The sequence below is a fragment of the Seriola aureovittata genome, chromosome 12, assembly GCF_021018895.1.
Source record: "Seriola aureovittata isolate HTS-2021-v1 ecotype China chromosome 12, ASM2101889v1, whole genome shotgun sequence".
Classification (NCBI taxonomy): Eukaryota; Metazoa; Chordata; class Actinopteri; order Carangiformes; family Carangidae; genus Seriola; species Seriola aureovittata.
The window spans coordinates 20,634,545-20,650,566 of NC_079375.1; the positions used below are offsets into that span (position 1 = coordinate 20,634,545).

The following is a 16,022-nucleotide window of genomic DNA, read 5'->3' on the forward strand; positions in this document are numbered from 1 at the left end:
CTGGCACATGTGTGAAGGAGCGTCTTCAGTTACTGCCTCTGCACACACATTAGTTCGGAGGGTTATTTTGGGCTGCAGAAGCACCACTGTGACCCTGTGCTTCCAGTTAAATAATAGGAGGAGTCAGGATTTTACCCTCCCATTCTGCCCCTGCTGTGTACCATTCCCCATGTCCACTGACAGGGGGATTTCCCTCAAAACAACAGGTTCCCCAGCTCTTTACGCCACCACATTAGTTTGGATCTTCATTTTGAAACAATGGACAACAGTCCTCTGCAGGTGGTGACTGTCCCTACAGCCCCCTACCCTGACCAGAGACCTGGCACCAGTGGCCTGAGGAAAAGGGTCTTTGTATTTCAGTCCAGGAGGAACTATCTGCACAACTTCATCCAGAGTATCTTCTCCTCCATTGACCTACGTGACCGCCAGGGTTCAACAGTGGTGGTGGGGGGAGACGGACGCTTCTTTAACCAAACAGCTATTGAGGTCATTGTGCAGATGGCAGCTGCCAATGGGGTCAGTGTCACCATGTGTGTGTATTTACTCGCCTTGTGTGTGTTTGTGTGTGTGTGTGTGTGTGTGTGTGTGTGTATGTGTGTGTGTGTGTGTATGCATGCTGGTAAGTGTGTGGGTGGTTGAGCACATGGGCCGATATCACTGTGTGCAGATCACTTCACGTATGTCAGTGTCACTTGCCCTGATCACCTGTTATTATCACTTTGTTGTCATTGGTTCTACCAGCTTCATGTTGTATTAGAATTCACTTGCAGTTTTTGACACATGGAAGCATTATGAATATCTGGAACATAACATAAAGATATGTATCCTAGATCCAACAAGTTAAAGGTATAATTTTTAATCCAAAGGTAAACAAAACAGAAGAGAAATCCAAACAGATGATTGGAACTTCTTTTGTATATTACATTATTATACAAAACATAATTAAATTAAATGAAAGGTAAAATATTGTTTATAGTCTACACTCGTTCATCTCATTCATCAACTATCAGATGAATTGCCATAAAATGCCCATCTATGGATGACTTCTGGTAACTTTTCATTTTTCATCTAGTGCCATAATATCCTTTAGTTAAAATTACAACCAGTAACTTGTAGCAGTTTGCTGATGCTTTTATCAACTTCAATAATTCATTAAAATACATTTAGTTGTCCCTTTGTTGTTATTCAGAACATGTAGCTGAAACTAATGGAGTCTAATACAACAGTCCTGTAATAAATGCTCCTTCTGCAGTTTGTACTGCTGCACTGTATTACATTATACAGAGAGGTGTCTCTGTTAACTAGCCTTCCCTCATTGATATAAATGGGGAGGACAAAATAATAGCAACACCTGTGTGTATAACACAATACTATTTAACAGCACCCAAAACTGCAGTATCCAAAACGACCAGACAATTTCAACAAAAACTGCACATTATAACCCATGAAGAAGGATTTATTACAGGACTGTTGGATTAGAGGCATTTGCTCCTATTGAGCAACCAACTGAGTGTATCTGTGAGCCACAAGCAATACAAGACCACTGACAGAAAAACGTATAATGCAACACAAGAGCAGAACAATGTAACACTGTGAAATTAAAGGATGAATACTGCCTTTTAGCCATAACTCTAGGTAGCTGCTGCTGCAACTGCAAAGCTTCAAATAGAAACATATGAAACCTGTTTTGTTTTCCATTCTCTTGCCAGCCAAAGCCATGAGCTCTCTGTGGTCCTCAGGTTTAAATATCATAAGCTGTGAGCGTCTGATGCTTTCTCGGATGGATGGTATACTCAGTGGGATTCAAAATACACTCACACCCGCTTACCTTTAGGAAGAAGTATGATATCGAGTGGCATTCCCACCCCTCCCCCACTCAGATATATTAAGATACACAGTCATGCCAGCCATCTCACACCCACCTGTGTGACATTTCCTCAGGTGGGTCGTCTGATCATTGGACACCACGGGATAATGTCCACGCCGGCCATCTCCTGTGTGATCAGGAAATACAAAGCCATCGGAGGCATCATCCTCACTGCTAGCCATAACCCCGGTGGACCTGATGGAGACTTTGGCATTAAGTTCAATACTGTCAATGGAGGTATGGTAACTGGAGAGGAGGACTCATGCAGGGTCATCAGCCAAGTGCAAAATAGTGACACAAGAGAAGTCAGACATTGAAAAAGGCTGTACAAGGCTTCATTCAGACATGTGGCACAAAGGAAAAACCTGAATAAATGAGTGGAGAAACATAATGAATGCAAATGCTTCCACACAGGTGCACTGCATGATACAAATAAGCAGTTAACATCCAGTCATGTTTTGTGGCATCATGTATAAAGAATGCAGAGCAGACTGATTCTGATTTTGTATCAAGATGAAAAGAGGAAAAGATTCGATTGACTTTGAAAGAGGGTTCATTGTTGGGGCACAGATGGCAGGAGCTTCAGTCAGAGATGCTCAACTAGCTCATGTTTGAGTAGGAACAGTGACTAAAGCGACATCTACATTCAGATCTGTGGAAAAGGCATTGTGGTTGTGTAAGGAAAAACACAAGAGCAATTTGTCCTCAGGTGACTGAGAATGTTGATGCAGGACGTGACCGGACTGTGTAAGTGAGAACAGGCGTTGACGGTTACATAGAGAGGGATGCTTGAATGCTTGACCCCTACAGTGAGGGGATCTGGTGGCTCTGTTATGCAGTGGGGGCCATTTTGCTGACATGGTTTAGGTCCATTTGTCCCTTTAGAGTGAAGGGTCACTGCAAATAAATACAAAGTTGTTCTGAGTGATGACTTTTATCCTATATGATGAATCATTTCTATCCTGATGGGAGCAGTCTTTTCCAGGATGACTCCATCTGATTTTCTCTTTCATTTGTCACCCTACTTTACTTTTACAGTACTCTACATCTGACCATCAGTGTTAAACCATAAATATAATATCTACTTCATCTAGGACCAGCCAAAGAGGCTGTCACAAACAAGATCTTCCAAATCAGCAGAACCATCGAGGAGTTTGCCATCTGCCCTGGACTTCGAGTGGATCTGACGACCCTGGGAAAACAGATGTTTGATCTGGAGAACAAGTTCAAACCCTTCACAGGTGAAGTGTCGCATTATCCCAGCACTTCAGATCGGGAAAAGACAGAGGGAATGGAAGAGAAGAAAATATTCTAGAGCACTGAAAACTTTCCCTTTATTGTTGCATATATAAGAAAAGTACAAACTCTCTGAGATCAAACATAAATTCTGACTGATTTGATTGACTACTGAGATAAAACACAAGCTCAAATCAGAGAGTCACTGACGACTGATACATTATTTGTTCTCATTTGTGGTTTTGTCCAGTGGAAATTGTGGACTCCGTGGAATCCTACGCCAACTTGTTGAGGAATATCTTTGACTTTGCAGCTCTGAAGGAGCTTCTGTCTGGAGAGAACCACATCAAAATAAGACTAGACGCCATGCACGGAGGTGAGAGGAAAGCATTTCATCTCATTAAGATCTTCTCCATTACACTGTAAACAACATCATGACAGAAAGATTATATGATACAAATATTGCATTAAAAATCATGTGTCTGTTGGTTTTAATTGCTGTATTAATGTATTACATACAACTGTTCTGGGTTTGAAAGCAGACTGGACCTTTGGCTTCATGTTTGAATATCTAATAAAAGGGAAAAATGCATTCTTAACAATATAATAGGAGCACACAGGCCAGTGTATGTAGGTTCTTCTCACAATCAAAGCTCAGTATTATGCATCTTTCAAACTGAGTCAAGTTATCAGGAAAAACAACATGTTCATGATGACCATGTTCCTCCAATTGTTTGCGTACGGTCAAATGCGAAGGACAAGTCAAGTCACCAGTCAGTAAATAACAATCTGTTTGGCCTCAGTCACCAAAACCTCCAACTATTGCGTAATATTTTGTTTTGGTAATTCCATTGACACAGTTCCTTCAATTACACCATCCAAATCATTTACTATATTCATATCAGTGATGACAATGAGAAATGTTTGCCAAAAGATCAGAGAAATTTTGAATCCTGTGAGAGTGTTGTTTAAGGCTTTGTTCCAGCAGAGGTGATATGGGGTTGTAGGAACTAAATCCTCCACCACAACAGCTCAATATAGACTCCCTCATGACAAATATTGTTACTGAGTAGATACCACATAACCTTATACTGTATATCACTATAAATCTGGCTTCTCAGCTTGAATCATATGGGGTGCCATATTATGTAAAAATTCGGTTACAATTTTTTAGCTGATATATTTTGAATATTTAGCTCACTTTCCTCACATTAAGCTAATTTTTTTTCTCATTTGAGACAGAAATTCATGTAAAACAACATGCTATATTTAATTGTTGACAATGTGTATATATTATATGTGGAAAAAAAAGTTAAATCTAAAATGTTACATTTAAATCTAAATGTTGAATCTAAATGAAAATATGCAAATAACCCAAGGCCGCGCTCTGGACCACGCCCCCTTGCAGTAGCCTCAGCTCACAAAGCCCCGCCCCCGCCACTGACCGCGGATCAGTCGGTGAGAGGGGTGACTCAGTCGAGGCAGGTGTGCGGGCTGCACCCCAAGGTGCAGTTTCACCGGTACTGTCCACACTATTAACGGTAAGGTAAGTGGTTTTATTCTGGAGGGAGTTACTGTTAGCTAACCTGACCAGCTAGCTACCGTTTGTTAGCGTCACTCGGATGCTAGCTAAGGTTTTGTGATCCACTGAAAGGATTTTCTGCAGCTATGTTTCAGAAATAGGTAACCTTACTTACCCATAACATAGTTAGTGGTTACCGGTAACAAAATGACCACTCTATGAAGCCTATGATGTTGTTAATGTGTGACTTTCCCAGATAGCTATGTACCAAGTTAGATATATCTGACATTTAAAATGCTGGCTCTTGTTTCAGGTCCCCACAACACAAGGAAAAACCTTAGCTAGCATCCAAGTGACACAAAACCTAGCTAGCTGGTCAGGTTAGCTAACAATATCTCCCTCCAGAATGCTTTGAAAAGTCAAAATTAAAAATACTTACCTTACCGTTAATAGTGTGGACGGCACCTGTAGTGACTGTATATGATGTTTCCCTTCATTAAATAATCTGGTTAACAATACTTTTATATTGCAAAGGTGAAATATGATGTGATGGCTGGCCTTATCTTCTCTGTGCATGTAGAGTGAACGGTAAAAACGGTCCATAAAGAACCTTACACCTTCCTCAATGCAATGAAAGTGAGTAAATTTTCAAATTATATCAGCTAAAAAATTGCAACTGAATTTTTACATTAGGCACCCCGTACACACTTGTTCAGTTTTAATAACATTTTCAATGGAGCTTCCCAAAATGTCCAACTACTGCTTTAAAGAGAGCAATGCCGATAATGCTACTTCATACCAGATCTGACTTCCGTAGTCTTTATAATCAGCCCTGTCTTATCCCTGTCTCCCCAGTGGTAGGACCATATGTGAGGAGAATACTGTGTGAGGAGTTGGGCTGTCCTGCCAATTCTGCAATTAACTGTATCCCAATGGAGGATTTTGGGGGTCAACACCCAGACCCTAACCTCACCTATGCTGCAGATCTGGTTGACAGCATGAGAGATGGACAGCATGATTTTGGTGCAGCTTTTGATGGCGATGGGGTGTGTGCACTGGTTTCTAATTTCTTTATTTCTGCTCAAATTTATAAAATGACATCAAGCAAAAATGATCCATTACATTCATGTCTGGAACCTGGGCCTGAACCAAAGGCTTTGATCTCTGACCTCTGTCTGGCTGTCGGCTTTCTAGGACCGTAACATGATCCTTGGTAAACACGGCTTCTTCGTCACCCCGTCTGACTCTGTGGCTGTGATTGCTGACAACATCTTCTGCATCCCGTACTTCCAGCATACAGGGGTGAGAGGCTTCGCTCGCAGCATGCCCACAAGTGCAGCCTTAGACAGGTAAAACCTTGGCCTGGCTTTCACATAACACTATCAAAACCAATGAGCCTTAGATTTTTCCAAGTTGTGGCCAAGTCAAACTTAAGAGTTCTTCAAGGTTGAATGATTTAATCTTTGTATTTAGATGTACAATAACGATATAACCGGACCTGTATTGAATAAATTGTGTTGCCTTCTGCTGGCGTTTCAAAGTTTCTCTGTGCTTTCTTAGAAAACTCTTTCACTGTATTTTCCTTCAGAGTAGCCAAGGCAACAAAAATAGAGCTATATGAAACTCCCACTGGGTGGAAGTTCTTTGGGAACCTAATGGACGCAGGCCGACTGTCTCTGTGTGGAGAGGAAAGCTTTGGTACAGGTACTGTACGTCTTCAGTGAGTTATTTTATCAAAAGATGCTTCATCTTGACTGAAATACTGTGGGAGGAAAAAAAGATGATATCATCATATCATCTTTCAGGTGGAGACCATATTCGGGAAAAGGATGGGCTTTGGGCTGTGCTGGCATGGCTGTCCATTCTGGCCAGCAGAAGACAGAGTGTGGAGGATATTCTTAAGGACCACTGGTTAAAATATGGAAGAAATTACTTCACCAGGTGAGATGGCAAATGATTGAGAGTCAATCATACAAGTAAACACAATTGTTTTTTCTGAGTTTGTATTCGTGGTTTTACAGCATCAACCATCATAAACCACTGACAACCACTGAAACTGAAGAGAGATCTCACAACACACAACACACTCCCGCTTGCTACTTTGACAATTTGGGCCGGATCTTTCATTCATCTCACTCGATACAAAATGTTTTGAAATCACAAGGAAGAGGACAGCAAAAAGTTAGTAACGGGGGAATAATTATTTTTGATTAGGTGACATATCAAAGGAAAAACCAAGTGTCTTAGTAAGATACTGGTCACCACATGCCACCAGAACAGCTTCAGTGCTTCTTGACATTGATTGTACAGGTCTTTGAACTCTACTGGAGGGATGAACACCATTCTTCCAAAAGATATTCCCTCAGTTGGTGTTTTGATGATGGTGGTGGAGAGCGCTGTCTAACACATTGGTCCAAGATCTCCCGTAGGTGTTCAGTTGGGTTGAGATCTAGTGACTGCGAAGATCATAGTGTTTGATTTGCATCATTTTCATTTCCACCCTTTGGATGGGGGCATTGTCATCCTGTTTCTCCACCATTTTTCAGGTTTTTTGTTTAATCTGTCACCTGTCTTTAGATGGAGCTATTAAGAGGTAGGCTGAGAAATCCCCTGTGCTGCCACATGTAAAGACTGACATCTAGTGGAAAATATATGCCATTGCACATTCTGTCAAGCCTTGTGCTGTGCAGTGAATGATAATGTAAAATAATGAGTCAGGGACTCTGCAATCTTTCATGTTATTTGCCTGTGTTGCCATCACTATAAATGCATATATTTTCAACTTGAAGCTTATATCTGTCATTAAAAAAAAAAAAAAAAATTCTTCTGTCATACAATGGTTACAAATAATCTTAAAACACTACATTAGCAAAGAAATGTACATTTGGTGGGTATTGTTGCTCTATGGTGCAAACATTCTTCTAAATTATTGGAGTTAATTTAAAATTTTTGACAGTTTTCACCGCCTTAAGATAATATAAACTCTAAACTCTAAACACTGACTGTTACAGAAAAATCTATTTGCTGTGTCACATAAGAACCTGTTGATTAATAAAACACTTTTTATCTTGTATTTTAAATGTGTTGTCGTTTGGTCCAGATATGACTATGAGAATGTCGACATAGACGCAGCCTGTGAGATGATGGAGGATTTGGAGTTCATGATTTCAGACAAGTCCTTCGTGAAGCAGAGATTTGCTGTGGAAGACAAAATCTACCAAGTGGAAAAAGCAGACAACTTTGAGTACACAGATCCTGTTGACAGCACCATCTCCAGGAACCAGGTACATGACACACACCGAGATATATTCCGGTAATGATAATCTTATTATATGAACAGATACATCCTGTGTCCCATGCTCACTGAGTGTTTGGGCTCTTTCAGCATCATAGCCACTCAGCTGTGCCTGCAAATCCTGAAAGCTTCATGTGGTCTGTGCTGGGCTGTTTTCACTGCAGGGTCTGCGGATAATCTTCTCTGATGGTTCTCGAATCATCTACAGACTCAGTGGGACAGGTAGTGACGGGGCGACTGTTCGAATCTACATTGACAGCTATGAGAGGGAGCACATTTTTGAAGACACACAGGTAGATGTCTAATTATCAAAATAACCCAAAAATATGTTAAATTGAACATTCTGGAATAAAATATCTCTAAGTAAAAAATACTAACAAACAATATTGCTTATATATTGTCCTTGTTTGTTACAGGTGATCCTGGCACCCCTGGCAACAATCGCTCTGAAGATTTCCCAGCTCCATCACAGGACAGGTCGAAGTGGCCCATCAGTCATCACATGATTCCTCACTTTTCTCCATCATGGTTTCAGTAATGCCCATTTTGTTTTTCCTTCCAGATTTTTGTATGAACTGAGCTTAAATTCCAAATGTAGCCGCACGGCATGCGTTTTAGGTTGAAACTATATTCAGTGACTGTCTCTGTAACACATTAAACAGCTTTTTATTTTTGGATTACGTGTGACGTGTGGTCCATGTCGATTCTACTTCTGTGATTGTGATTTGTAGCAATGAGTCACTGGCAAAAAAAGCAGTAGGGTTTCAAAATCACTCTTAGAGATCAAAACAACCTATTATGACATAATGTTCTCTTATTAAACGTACACTGTGGTTTGAAAACAGCAGTTTCATTTCCTGTCTGAAACTTCTTTATAGCAGCATCTATTCTCACTTCTTTTTTAAAGATTTGTGGTTTTGCAAAGCGTATCAGCACAATGGTTTTGCAGAAAGGAGAACTAAAGATTTGTTGATTTTGAAGATAATAAGAAAGCAACATAAGGTTTATCTCATGAATAACACCTCCTTGTGCACCCAGCTATCATTTTCAAAGAAACTGGGTGTTTCCTGCTATGAAGCCTCAAATTATTATTTGGATGATGCTTACTCTGTCATTCAGGGAAATTAAAACTCATCAGCTAATAACAACCTTAAATTGAAGCTGAGCATGTGGGTGCTGCAGGATGAGTGACAACATGCCAGCTCGTGCAAACATAAACACAAAGAGAGACACAAACACATTTTTCCATTGGCAGTAACTGTCCTGAAAATTACAAGAAACAGCAGCAAAGCGATATTAAGGCGCAGTTTATTACCAGAACATCAGACTTAATTGATCATTCTTTTACTAAATCTTCTTTACCACACCAAGGTGAAACAGGAGACATTTAAGCTGTAACAGGAAACTTTTTGAAGGGAACTTATCCAGGTATGGTGGATACAGGATTTCCAGCTGTACGGCAGCAGCATCAGTCCGCTAACATCTGTTCTAGCTGTGTGATCAGTCATGCCCTTTGAAGTACTGCACCTTTCACCCAGTTTAATCTCCATATTATAGTGGGCCTGAAGCCTAACAAAGGGGAGACACACTGAGTTTAGCCCTGGTTCAACCGAGGGTATTTTTTTACTGTGGTTTTGTAGTTCCTCCAACAATTTTCAGAGCAACCATTTCCAAAATTTTTTTTTTTTTTTAACGTTACATGAAGAGTATGTAACAAGGGAACTATGTGATAATGGAAGAGGAAGTAAAACCACTCACAAATGTGTGAAAATAAATTAGAAATTAAATAGACGTCAGCCTTTATTAATGTTACTATTTACAACTTATGTAGGCTAATAATATAAATAATGTATAACAGTGTATACTGCTTAAATATAAAACACAGTGGTTGAGGAAGCCTTCTTGGGTGTTAAACACGCCCCCCGGGAACCTCGCGCACCACAAGCGGTCAAAAACAGAAGAAGAAGAAGAGTCGGCAGCACTCGGTTGTGTTCAAGTGAGGGTGCATGTGCACAGCGAGTGATCGCGAGCTACTGAACTGTAGCTTTAACAGTCACCTGATGACAAAGAAGGACCCGATGGAGGAAGCAGGAAGTGGTTTTACCAAGAAGCAGAGCCTCAGCACATAAACAACAGCAAAGGAGCAGAACAAAAGTCAAAAGAGAAAGTTTCACACATTTATCGTAATGGCTGGCATTAAAGGTATTTTAGTCGACAGTTGGCAGTTACGTTTAACAAGTGGACGGTTATTTTTTTGGCGACTGTGTTTCAGAACTTTGTTAACCGAGTTTTAAAATGTTTTAAAACCTGTGCTGAATCATGTCGAAAGCTATCGTTGCATTGCTGTCCGCGGACATTAAGCGTGTTTACAGGCTATTTCTTTCCATTATTATGATATTAAGCGGTTTTGAATATAATGTTGTTGCTATTTTTCACAGTATATTTAACAGTTAGCCACAAACTGTTAATACCAAGGGCTACAAGTCTGCTTTGTTTCTCATTACACGTTGGATAGAATATAAATATCTGTGCCTATGTAATATAATGAAACTGATGTTTCTCTGCTTTCAGCACTGGTTGGTTTGTCCTTTAGTGGAGCCATTGGGCTGACATTTCTTCTGCTGGGCTGTGCACTGGAACAGTATGGGTAGGTTCTTTGTTACAACAAAGCATCTATGTCATTGTAAAGACCAGACTTGACTTAACATACATTGTTGACTCTTAAAGGGATAGTTCATTTATTTCTTCCAGTGATGTGGTAATTTATTACAGAGAAATGACTGTACTCATAAATACCCTCCAGTAATTTAGTATTAAAGTTGATGGACTTTTAAGTGGCAGGGTTAAAAAAAAAAAAAAAAAAAAAAAAAAAAAGGTAATCTTCAATGCAGCAGACGTCCAGAAATATAGCCTGTTATGGCTCAGAAATGCTGAATCCCACAATTTCCATAATTCAACTCAATAGCGCCTTTCATTAGAGCCCCCCTGCCCCTAAATGCCCACTTCTTTCTAACCCCACGCTCCCAGCTTGTAATGCCGGCTCTCTGTTAAAAACTTTAAACTTCGACCCAAGCTGAGATATCTCTGATGTCATCAGGATTATTTTTTCAGACTTTAGAAATCTCCTTCAGAGTCACAGAAAACATTGTATAGTGTTTTTTTTTTTTTTTTACAGGCTTAACAGTAACTCTTGTGATGTGCAAACTGACCTTCATGTGCAAAATCTGTAGAGTTTCATTCTGTTGTGTGTGGTTAGCTGTTTTGGTCTAATATATTTTTGTTAAATACATTTAGTCATGATATATTTATCTGAGAGGCTGCAAACTCATACCACTGTTTGTCTTAAAATGTGAACCATCTTTTTAACTGTTCCATACCTGTGTTTGTAGGGTATACTGGCCTCTGTTCGTACTGATTTTCTACATATTGAGCCCCATCCCAACCTTTATATCCAGACGTGTTAGTGATGACACTGACTCCTCCAGCAATGCGTGCAGAGAGCTGGCCTACTTCTTAACAACTGGCATCGTCGTATCATCTTTTGGTCTCCCTATTGTCTTAGCCCGCAATAGCACAGTGAGTTCTCTTGACATATGTTGAAATATTCTGTATGCGAATGCAAATATATGACCACTGATATCTTTTGGCCGCCTCAGTTAAGATATTTCTCTCTTACAGATCCAGTGGGGTGCCTGCGGTCTGGTCATGACGGGAAACGCTGTCATCTTCCTCACCATCCTTGGCTTCTTTGTTGTGTTTGGAGGTGGCGATGACTTCAGCTGGGAGCAGTGGTAGAGTGCGTTTGGACAGTGAACAGACAGACAGAAGGATGGATGGATGGATGGATGGATAGATAGGTGGGTAGACGGATAGTTGAATGGATAAACTGCAGACTAAGGGGCACAATTGTTGTGCACTCCATGGGGATGATTATCAGGCTTGAAAATGTCAGATACTGGGCATGTTATCAGGCCGATGTTAATATGTTAGGGGGTATTATAGACAACACTATGTACCCTATTAATGTGCCTTATGTCTGGGACTAGGGAAACAATGATGCCTGTACCCTGCTTATGCTTTAACACCGTCACTATCCACCTTAACCAGTGTATTTTAGCTTGTCTCGCCTTTGCTTCAACCCCCAAATCACCCTGTTCATTGCAGCTACCTGCTATTTCATTACGCTTCAGTTAATCAATATCATAAAGGGATCCAAAAGAGTAACTATATTTTAATGCTCACCACAATACTCACTGTGTTATCTGTCCTCACTGTTCAAGGGGGAACTGGCTATACCGAATTATGGCTTGCTTAATATGAGCACTGTTTACAGTGTTCAAAGTGTAAAGGCAGGGCAAGTCATCTTAATCCATGCTATCTGACAACTAGTTTTAGGATTCCTAATCAGGTGAAATATATATATTTGTATGGAGATCTTGTGTGTTTTTGTTTTCAAGACTTTGAAGCCTTGCTTTTTGTTTTGGTGCAATTGTTTACATTCTCACCAAAGATCATTGTAGACTGCAAAAATGGAGCATATTCACCACTGAACTGTAGGCTTTGATCTGTACTATGCAGCAACATGATGCTCAAAAGCTAGCAGAGGCATTTGAGAAAGCACTGGTTAGTATGTATCATACATCTGAGCATCTGTGTTTAACTCTCGTGTGAGCCGTACCCACATTCATTTTATATTCCTGCAGATGACAAAGAGATTCATAATATTTACAAAAGATCAGTTTGTGAATTATATTTTTACATGTTGAATGGTAAATACTGTACATGTATGTTTTTAGGCAAAGTGTGCTTCATGCTAATGGTGAGGGCTTAACCTGCGGACTCAGTCACAAGTGCCTGTGCAAACTGTTAGTGGAAAAATCTCTGTTTGAGATTCAAGTCAGTTTTAATGTTTCATCATCAGAGGCCATTGGAATCTGTAAATCAATATTACATCCTCATGTTCTGTTTCATCACTGTTGGTAACTATTAATGAGGTTCTTCTTTTTGTGTAGATAGCCCCACTTCAGAGACTATCAAAGATAGGTTTTGAAAGGACAAGCATTATACTGTGTCTCACAACTGACATCATCAATAGGAAGAAAGTTTGTTCTGTCTATCGTGCCACCCATACCCAAACCTTGAAAACACTAACAAGTGCTGAAGAGCTCTGAAAGGTTATTTCATAACCTCCTGACTGCATTTGTTTCTCTAACATTGATTAAATCTCTCTGTATAGTGAAAGAAACGTGTGGGCTTTGTCTTCTGTTTCACTGCTGATGATGCGACGAGATGAATGCTGGTATGGAAAGTGAATTTCACAGGGCTCAGTCGAGCGGATTGAGAACTTGATTTGACTTTTGGAAAGCTTATCTCTGTCCAGTGCTGATGGATGATGCATTCAAATAGACACCTGCACACTGTTCATATAGTACAGCAGCAGGAGTGACTGGAGCGGACCTCAGTAACAGCCTCCCACGAGGCACAGGATAGAAAAGACGGAGAGGTTGTGTGTGGGTCAGTGTGTTTTGGTGGTCAGTACATTTCTGTCTGACCGGACCTTAGGCCTGACAAACAGAAATTCAGGTGTGAACAGCTGCTAAATAATTTAGATATTTTGCAGTATTCAACAAGCAGCACGTAAAACAGCTCCATGTTGTGCCTCGTAGCCTGTAATTTTCACTGAAAAACATCTCCCTACATCCCTTTCTGTTTTGCTCTTTGCCAGCACAGAAACATTAATATTAAATTGTACAGATTAACAATATTGCCAATTGTGAGAAAGCTGCAAAACAAAAGAATGATAAAAGCCAACATTATCTTTTCAGGGTTAAATACAATGTGTTAGAAATCAGCCCCGCAGCTGCATCAAACTTGACTGGTTTAATTTCGTTCGCTATTCACGTGTGTCAGGAATGCACTGAAGCTGCCTCACCAATTTGCTTGGAGTGCATTTCCACCACACAAAAAAGAAACCCACACTCTGCAAATGAATTATTTCTATGAAAAACATCTGTGCTATCCGCCTCCAGCGATCACATTTCACAAGGGGGGAGATTCAGCACGTATGGACAAACATCCCACAGACAGGTTAGTGGCTGCATCAATGCTGCTGTGTGAAAAGCGCTTATGGAGAAGACTTTCAAAGCTGTGTATGTGCAATATTTAATGTAAACTGTATATGGTATGGAATGACGTACCAAAGATTTTTCACTAAACGTTTGTCCACTGATGTAGCTTAAATTCCCCTGTTGGTTGTCAGCAGCATCAGCAAGATGAACAGGGCCAAATACAACTATATGGAACAGTGCCAGAGGAAGGGGTGATGCCTTTGCCCATCAAGGTTCTCTGCATAGGGTTTCCAGGCCAAGTGTCCACTCCTGGGCCAGTATGTGCAAGATGAGGTCCATCAGCAACCGAGAGAGCCCTTAAGGTGGCTGTGGATCCTAACAAGCCATCTGTTAACTACATATTTCATGGAGAAAAGCTGGAGATTGATTAATCCTGACTTCGTTAAGACTTAGGTAAGACAGATGTTGAAAGAAACACCTACTGCCCCTTGGTTCACAAAAGGGACAATGAGATCATATGAATCAGAGTTGCACTGTATCCCTCAACCCATGGATTGACACCTTGATGGTTTATAAGTAGGCTCTCTGCTCAAAAAGGGGAACTGCTAGGAAGTGATTACGTCTAACTGCATTTATACTCAACATAATCTGCGAGTGAGAGACACTGAAAATAAAAAAAGATGAAGGTAAAGATGAGATGAAGAAAGCGAAAGAGCCCAGGGACCCCCATTCATCTCTGTTCCAGGACAGCTGTTGCCTGGCAACAGCTAAGGCATCAAAATTATTCCAAAGACTACTGAGTCTGGCCTTGAACGCTACACAGTGCAACACAGTTTAGAGTAATGTAACACAGTACAACACAGCCTATTATGTTGCTGTGAGATACTGTAATATATAGGGCATCGCTGTGGGTTGTGGTGTTAAACATACAGTAAGGTGCAGCCACATGGCTTAACACAACACAGCACAGCACAAGGTGAAAAAGAACTGAACAGTGCAACACAACATCGCAACGCAGAATTGGGTAACACAAAGTGATGCAATGTAATTTATCAATACACCTCAAACTAGCACAAACAATTTAACATTGTGCAATGTAATTCATTTTCCAGCACAACTACACAGATCAACAACATTATATACGTATAGGCTAATATTTATGGGGCTGCTCTGGAGGTAGAATGGATCATCCACAGATCACAGGGTTGGTGGTTTGATCCCCAGCTTTTCCTGTCCAAATGTAGAAGTGTTCTTGAGCAAGACTCAGAACCCCAGTTGCTTTTGGTGTTAGACCCGCACCTTGCGTTGCAGCTCACTGCCATTAGGGAGAGTGTGAATGAGAGGCAAATTGTACTGTTCTGTGTAAGTGTTTTGGATGAATTTTATTATATAAATGCACCTATTAACTATGTAATGTAAAGCAGCACAACAGTGGAGAACAGGCAAATACATATCTTGTTAGATAGCTAGATAAAAGTTATGGAAATTGTAATATATTTAATTAACCTATATTAATTTTGCTACTGGAACAACCTGTTAGGCCTATAGCAGTAACCATTGCTCTTTCTAATGAACTACATGACCCATAGTATAAAACTTCAAACTTTAATTTAACTTTGCGTCATTATATCATACCCAGAAAGACAACGAGTATAACTATCACTACATTGGTACACATATAACAGCTATTTAAAGAGACAATCAGCTAAAACACATGAGGAGGTCGATGAAAAGCAGAGCCAGGGAGTTGCAGCCTTATTGAACCGGTGAAACAGATCTATACTCTGGCTGGAAATCAAATGGACAGGGCAGGCAGCAGTGGGAAGGTAGAGAGGGCGTGCGCACTTACAGCCATTGGTAAACGGAAGCATTTGCGTCGTCGGTGTCAAAGCCAATCGATGCGCTCCCGGGGTCGGGTAGGGGAACGAGCGCGAATAGCACAAATGGAAGCTGATAAAAAGGGGCGCGTGCTTCTGACGCGCGGCAGAGAAACAGGAGACGGTGCGTTGTGTCGCTACGGCAGCATCGCGTAGG

The 16,022-nt window shown here is 40.6% G+C and overlaps 2 protein-coding genes and 1 long non-coding RNA gene across 3 annotated transcripts; 2 read left to right on the plus strand and 1 right to left on the minus strand.

Moving 5' to 3' along the window:
* Positions 1–96: 96 nt before the first annotated feature.
* LOC130178334 (phosphoglucomutase-1-like) lies at positions 97–8,597 on the plus strand. Its single transcript, XM_056390449.1, has 11 exons — positions 97–516; positions 1,942–2,104; positions 2,962–3,108; positions 3,354–3,479; positions 5,481–5,671; positions 5,820–5,974; positions 6,214–6,329; positions 6,431–6,566; positions 7,726–7,909; positions 8,085–8,213; positions 8,337–8,597. The coding sequence occupies exons 1-11, from the start codon at positions 259–261 to the stop codon at positions 8,424–8,426; spliced, it is 1,695 nt and encodes a 564-aa protein (XP_056246424.1). The 5' UTR covers positions 97–258; the 3' UTR covers positions 8,427–8,597.
* Positions 8,598–9,919: 1,322 nt separating this feature from the next.
* LOC130178392 (leptin receptor gene-related protein) lies at positions 9,920–13,165 on the plus strand. Its single transcript, XM_056390544.1, has 4 exons — positions 9,920–10,122; positions 10,492–10,567; positions 11,310–11,496; positions 11,599–13,165. Exons 1-4 carry the CDS (start codon positions 10,107–10,109, stop codon positions 11,713–11,715), a joined length of 396 nt encoding a protein of 131 aa, XP_056246519.1. The 5' UTR covers positions 9,920–10,106; the 3' UTR covers positions 11,716–13,165.
* LOC130178393 (uncharacterized) lies at positions 13,160–16,020 on the minus strand. Its single transcript, XR_008829153.1, has 3 exons — positions 15,838–16,020; positions 15,132–15,303; positions 13,160–14,354 (listed from the first exon to the last, which is right to left on the minus strand). It is a non-coding gene; the product is annotated as an uncharacterized LOC130178393 (long non-coding RNA).
* Between the last annotated feature and the right edge of the window lie 2 nt (positions 16,021–16,022).